At 53.1% G+C, this 6,820-nt stretch overlaps 1 protein-coding gene across 1 annotated transcript; it reads left to right on the top strand.

Annotated features, from left to right (window-relative positions):
- Positions 1-1,978: 1,978 nt before the first annotated feature.
- On the top strand, positions 1,979-6,576 carry IRF2BP2 (interferon regulatory factor 2 binding protein 2). The gene is made up of 2 exons (XM_090044355.1): positions 1,979-3,067; positions 4,473-6,576. Exons 1-2 carry the CDS (start codon positions 2,128-2,130, stop codon positions 5,186-5,188), a joined length of 1,656 nt encoding a protein of 551 aa, XP_089900481.1. The 5' UTR covers positions 1,979-2,127; the 3' UTR covers positions 5,189-6,576.
- Positions 6,577-6,820: the final 244 nt, after the last annotated feature.

Here is a 6,820-nt window from a genome sequence, read left to right as displayed (position 1 = left end):
TGTGGGAATGGTGACCCGTACGCAGGAGCTGCAGGAAGCAGCCTCCACTTTGTTTACTCTGCACAAGAACACACACACCTCTCGCTGTTTGGGTGTTTCTGGCTCGACCGATTCCTTCATTGTGCACAGCCACACACCGATTCCTTTAGTTGCACAAACACCCCCCATATTTGGCTGTTTCGGGCTTCACGGATTCCTTTATTTGCACAAACACACACCATATATTTTCGTGTTTCTGGCTTGACTGATTTCATTTTGCAGTCACATACACGCACACACCCCGATTCCTTTATTTGCACAAACACCCCCCCCATATAGCTGGGTGTTTCTGACTTGACTGATTCCTTCATTTTGTAGTCATGCACACTCCTTTATTACACAACCCCCCTATATATTTGGGTATTCCTGGCTTGATGGATTCTTTTATTTGCGCACACACACACTATAATTTGGCTGTTTCTGGCTTGACTGATTCATTTGCACAAACACACATGCTCACAGACATGCACATATACCCCGATTCCTTTATTTGCACAAACACCGCCCCTCTATATAGTTGGGTTTCTGGCTTGACTGATTCCTTTATTTGTACAAACACGCACACTATATATTTGGGTGTTTTGGGCTTGACTCCTTCATTTACAATGACAAAGGGGCAGCCCCTTTCTCTTTCTCTCTGATCAGGGATGCCATTGTCAGAGAAGCTGGCTGGAATCCTTTTGAGAAGGGAAATACTAATAATAATAAAACCCGCCTGCAGGGTGGGAGGGTGGCTGTGTTTTGCTCCTCTTGCCCCTGATGGGTTTGTGGTTGAAAATGACAGGAAATCTAGACTGTCCCACTTCCTGACTCAATGAAAACACCTTTAAAAAAAAGGGGGGGGGAATCACTGTATTTAGGATGCTGCTGCCCACCGGGCAAGGTAGAACAGTGCAAACAAAGGCCCTGAATGCCGCTGCTTGTGTGCAGTCCAGGTGCATTTTTGCGCTGCAGTTGGAGCCTGGCAGGGCTCGGCCACATGAGCAGGCCCTGGTTTAGCAGGTGGGGGGAGGCAACCAGAGGGGCAGTGCTCATTCAGCTCCGGGAGGTTTTGGCGGCCAGGAGGAAGCAGGCCAGGAAGAAGTTGCCCAAGGTCATGCAGTAGAGTCTCCACCAGAATTGGTGTTCCTCTGAGGACACAATGGGCATGAATGACCAGGCTGGTGAACCACCCCCCGCCCCAGCCGTGTGAGGAAAAAAGAGTCAAAATAAAGCAGCCCCCAGAAAGGGTTAAAAAACCAACAACAACTGCTGCTGCACTGATACTTTGGGCCCTGCCTTGGCCCTTCACCTACCTGGCACAGAGGGGATGGGGGTGGGGGGCAGGAAAAGAGAAGAAGTCTGAGCCCCCCCAACAGACACCCCCTCTCCTCCAAGGCCCTGATACACACACCCCTTCCTTCAAGGCCCCTGACAGCCCCAGGCCCCATACACACACACCCCACCCCGTATACACCCCCCCAAGGCCCCATACACACACACCCTTCAAGGTCCCTGACACACAACCCCAGGCCCCATACACCCCCCCCCCTCCAAGCTCCGACACCCCCCCAGCTTGCTTCCCATTCACATCCAAAAGGCCAGCTCTGCCCCGCCCGGCGCTGCCCGCCCGAGAGGGAGCGGGTTCTTCTTGCAGCGCTGTTGTCTTGGCAGACGTTCAATGAGCAGCAGCGGCAGCAGCAAGAGGAGGGGGGCCCCGTGTGCTGGAGGGAGAGGCGTGTGTGTGTGTGCGCGCGCCCGCGCGGGGGGAGAGCGGGCGGCGCGCAGGCGCTCCGAGGCACTGTCGAAGAATCGCGGCAGTGGAGCAGAGCGGGCAGGCGGCGGCGGCAGCTGGAGCTGGTGTCCCCGCCCCAGTGCGAGCGGCGGGGCTGGGCGGGCAGCGCTGTCGCAGGCAGGAGCAGAGCTGCCGCGCAGCGCCAGGGGGGCTATGCGCCTCTCCGCCTCCCTCTGACCGCAGCCAGCCGGGGCTGCAGCAGCGGCAGCAGCCACCCCAGCAGCGGCGGGATCTCCGTCGTGCCCCTCCAGCGCCGCCGCCACCACCGCCAGCAGCAGCAGCGCCGGGGCCCGCTCGGGGGGGGGGGTGAGGCCATGTCGTCGGCGGCGGTGGCAGCTGCCGCCGCGGCGGCCGCGGCGTCCCGCCGGCAGTCGTGCTACCTGTGCGACCTGCCGCGCATGCCGTGGGCCATGATCTGGGACTTCACGGAGCCCGTGTGCCGCGGCTGCGTGAACTACGAGGGCGCGGACCGCGTGGAGCTGGTCATCGACACGGCGCGGCAGCTGAAGCGGGCGCACGGCTGCTTCCCCGACGGCCGCGTCCCGCCGTCCCCCGCCGCGCACACCAAGCCTGCGCCGCCGCCGCCGCAGCCGCCGCTCAGCACCAAGGACCTGCTGGTGCAGCCGCCGCAGCTGAACCACGCGGCGGGGCCGCCCGACGCCGGGCCGCGGCCGCCGCTGGAGCGCTACCCGCTGGGCGGCGCGGAGCGGGCGGCGCAGCGCCTGGCCGCCGACTACAGCGGGCGCGGGCAGGTGAACGGCATCCTGGTGCCCAACGGGTTCCCCAAGGGCCCCGACGACCCGCCCGAGCTGAACCGGCAGAGCCCCAACCCGCGGCGCACGCACGCCGTGCCGCCCACCCTAGTGCCGCTCGTCAACGGCGGGCTGGGCGGCCGCGCCGCGTCGCTGCAGGTCGCCGTGGCGCCGGCCAGCGCGGAGCTGGCGCACAAGCGGGGGCCCGGCTCCGTGTCGTCCGGCGAGCACGACGGCAAGGACAAGGCGCCGCAGCCCCGCGGCTCCGGGGAGCCCCTGGCGGCCGGCGCCGACCTGGGCGCCGAGGGCAAGGGCCGCGGCCCGCCGCCGCCGAGCGCCGAGCAGGAGTGGCTGGGCAAGCCCAAGACGGTGCGCGACACGCTGCTGGCCCTGCACCAGCACGGCCACGCCGCCGCGCCCTTCGACGGCAAGTTCAAGAAGGAGCCTGGCCTGGGCGGCCGCCTGCTCCCCTACGACACCAACGGCGCCGGCGCCAAGGCCGGTGAGTGCGGGCCCCCCGGGGCACGGGGCTTGTGTCTGCACCCCCGTCTGTCTGTGTCTGTGTGTGGGTACACCCCCCATCTGTGTGTGGACACCCGCCTTGTGTATAGGCATACCCTTCACACATGTGCGCACACATAGCCAGTATGTAACATTCCATACACCTTAGGAGATGTGAGTATGTTACATTCACACGCACACACAGGTAGACCTAGCACACACACACACACACACACACACACTGGTTGTGTATACAACCCTTGCATATATGTATACACCCCCCATATATGTATATGCCCACACACATACATTTACATGCACGTGCCTTAACAACACACACTCCATACACATTGGGAGGTGTGTGTATATTACACACACACAGGTAGAACCAGCATAAAAACCCCTGGTACACATTGGTTGTGTGTACACACACTTTGGGCGGTGTATAATATACAACCCCCTCCTTGGGGAGAGAGAAGACAGCACCTGATGAAGTGAGCTTCATAAGCAGCCAACAGCAATTATCTGCTTGCTTGTTATCTAGATATCTATCTATCTATCTATACCTAGGTAATAAGCAACCAGCTGCAGTTTTCTGGTTGCTTATTATCTGGATATATATCTAGATAGGTAATACCAAAGTGTGCCTATATATGTGCATATATGTATGTTTGTGTGTGTGTATATATGTATGTGTATGTGTATCTGTAATTTGCACCAGCTTAGCTAGGTATACCTACTTTGCTTAGTCTGTACATTAAAAATCTGCCGTGCCTTGGAAAAGAAAACACCCCCTTTGCAAATGGAGAGGGAGAGTTGCAAAACTGCAGCTCCTGCACCTGGACTTCCTGGTGCTCAGCGCAGCACCGCTGTAACGTGTCATTGTGCTGAAGCAGCATAACACAGCACTATGAGTCAGGTCAGGGTGACAGACACTGATGAGGGCTTTCCTCCTCCCGGCTGGTCTTGCCATGGGTGCTGATGCATGCGGGAAAGGCACCAATCACCTTTAGCCTGCGAGCAGACATTATTTTTTTTCCTGAACTGAATCAACAGCTGCCATGTGTTGCAGATCATGTTCTCTCTCTTTTTTTTTTTTTTTGCTGAGTGCGTGTGTGTGTGTGCAGCTGGGGTTTCCGTGTAAGCGTGCACACACGTGTTGGTTAGAATTTACACGGGCACACCTTGGTTAAATGAAACATTGAGGGCAAGTGCCATTGCCCTCCCGTCATCTCCTATCCCTGTGCACGTGGGCAACAATGCTGCATGTAAATTTAAAACAGGAGTGCCTTTTCACCCTCAAGGATTCATGTAACTGGCTCCTTTATAGCTGTCTGTATTAATCTGGTTGCTTATTATTGTGCTTTCTTTACACCTTTCTCCTCCCCATTCCTTTGCATTTCCAGGGGCTCGGGCAGCGAGGAAGAGGAAGCCTTCGCCAGAACCAGAAGGTGAAGCTGGACCCCCTAAGATCAATGGAGAATCACAGCCGTGGTTGCCAGCCTCATCAGAAGGGATGAAAATGCCCATGACAGCAGCACCTTTCATGTCCCCTCCGCCACCAACTGCCTCGCCTCATTCCAACCGGACCACGTCGCCGGAGACAGGCCAGAATGGCCAGTCCCCTATGGCTGCGCTCATTTTGGTAGCAGACAATGCAGGGGGCAACCATGCCTCCAAAGATGCCAATCAAGTTCACTCCACCACCCGGCGGAATAGCAGCAGCCCACCCTCTCCGTCCTCTATGAACCAAAGAAGGCTGGGTCCCAGCAGGGAGGTGTCAAATCAGGGGGCAAACACTGCTGGGGGGTTGGAGCCTGTGCATCCTGCCAGCCTTCCGGACTCGTCTCTAGCAGCCAGCGTCCCCTTGTGCTGCACCCTGTGCCACGAGCGCCTAGAAGACACCCATTTTGTGCAGTGCCCCTCAGTTCCTTCTCATAAGTTCTGCTTCCCTTGCTCCAGACAAAGCATCAAACAGCAAGGAGCTAGCGGGGAGGTGTATTGTCCCAGTGGGGAAAAATGCCCTCTGGTGGGCTCCAATGTCCCTTGGGCCTTCATGCAAGGCGAGATTGCAACTATTCTTGCTGGAGATGTGAAAGTGAAAAAAGAGAGAGAATCATGACTTTTTCCAGTGTCGCGATCCAGCAGCACCGTTAACTAAAACTGCTTGAATTGTGTATATATCTATAAATATATATATATATATATAAATATATCTCCAAGACAAGGGAAATGTAGACTTCATAAAACATGGCTGTATAATTTTGATTTTTTTGAATACATTGTGTTTCTATATTTTTTGAAGACGAAAGGTATGTACTTATAAAGGCATTTCTTCTTTTTTGTTATAGCTACTATTTGTTGTGCTTCCCTGGTGACAGTTACTGTTCAACGTAGGCTGTGACTTGCGCTGCTTTTTTTAGAGAGCACTTGGCAAACCAGAAATGCTTCTAGCTGTATTTGTATGCACTTGTTTCTTTTTAAAATGCCAAATACACATTCTGACATTGTAAAGATTGCCTTACTGTCTGTGATTCCTTATTCTTGGCCCTTACTCAGTTGAGCTGGACGCATGCAGGTTTGATATGAAATGGTAGTGGGGAAAACATAGTTCATAGGCTGAAATGGGGATGTCAGTATAACAGCCCCAAGGCAGGTGAACATTAGAAAGCGAAAGGGGTTTCACTTAAAAACATCTGTTCTCTTGTTGCAATAGTGAATTTGCCAGATTCTAAGTCCAATTCCACCCTGTTGCTCAAAGGAAGTTGCCTTCATAGTAGGATGTTGAGCGGTATCAGAGAGGCACTGTTAAGAGTTAGGGATTTCTGGGTTTGTTGTCCTTTTTTTTTAAAGGCAAAGTTGACCGTAGGTCATGTGATTGGTTGTAAGATTACAAAGCTGCATTTATTCACTGATTACATAATGTGGACATTTTGATAATGAACTTAATTCTCTGGTGGATATACCAACAATATGCCACTGCCATTTTTAACGATCCATAGCTTTTCAGTACTCCTTTTTTTGTTTTTTAAACTGCTTGGGGGCAGGGTGGATAGAGCGCTGAGGTTTTTTGTTATTGTTGTTTTTTTTTAATTTGCAGATAGTGCAGGTGGACTTTGAGTTTTCTTATCAGTTACCCTTAGTGCTGTTGCTATTGTTACTATCACTTACATCATATTTCCAAGTAGTGGTAGGTACAGTGTGGTACAATGACAGAAGTGACTGAGGTTCTGCCAGGATTGCCTTCAGGCATATCGGTGACAGCCGAAATGTGGGCGGAGGAAACCTGTAATTTCCTTATTACGTGTGCTTGAAACTAACCTGATTCAATTCTCTGAAAATGAAAATATAAACTGGGTGAAATGGAAGCACTATTAGGTTTTCACATAATGGGCATACACCGTGCCCTTTTCACCTACTTTGGAGAGCTCCTTATAAAGTCACTTGTTTAGATCAAGCTTCTGCTTTAGCAGGCAGAATTTTTAACCAATAAAGTATCGGTTACTAGAATAGTTGAGTCTTATAGTGATGTTTTTGTGTTCCTTTTTACAGTTTGCTGGCAACACTGCTGCTTGTATAAATCCTTATGCTTGGGTGCTTATAACGTGGTCATAAACAGTTCTGAGCAAGATGGCGATCAGTTATAAGGTTCCATCCCTGGGGGGAAAAATACAGGTTATCATTTCAGAGAGGGGGAGGGGAATTTGTTTTACCAATTGTAGCAGTTTTGGGTACTTTTTTTAGTCAGCTGTTC

The sequence above is a fragment of the Crocodylus siamensis genome, chromosome 1 (assembly GCF_052110815.1).
Source record: "Crocodylus siamensis isolate JL-2025a chromosome 1, ASM5211081v1, whole genome shotgun sequence".
Lineage (NCBI taxonomy): Eukaryota > Metazoa > Chordata > Crocodylia > Crocodylidae > Crocodylus > Crocodylus siamensis.
The sequence above is the reverse complement of the archived record's forward strand: the minus strand, read 5'-3'. Positions and strand labels throughout refer to the sequence as shown.

Bases quoted from the DNA above. Each gene is read 5' to 3' on its own strand.
- IRF2BP2 (XM_090044355.1), top strand. From the start codon at position 2,128: ATGTCGTCGGCGGCGGTGGCAGCTGCCGCCGCGGCGGCCGCGGCGTCC. The intron at 3,068-4,472 runs GTGAGTGCGGGC...TTGCATTTCCAG, and splicing joins CGGCGCCGGCGCCAAGGCCG to GGGCTCGGGCAGCGAGGAAG.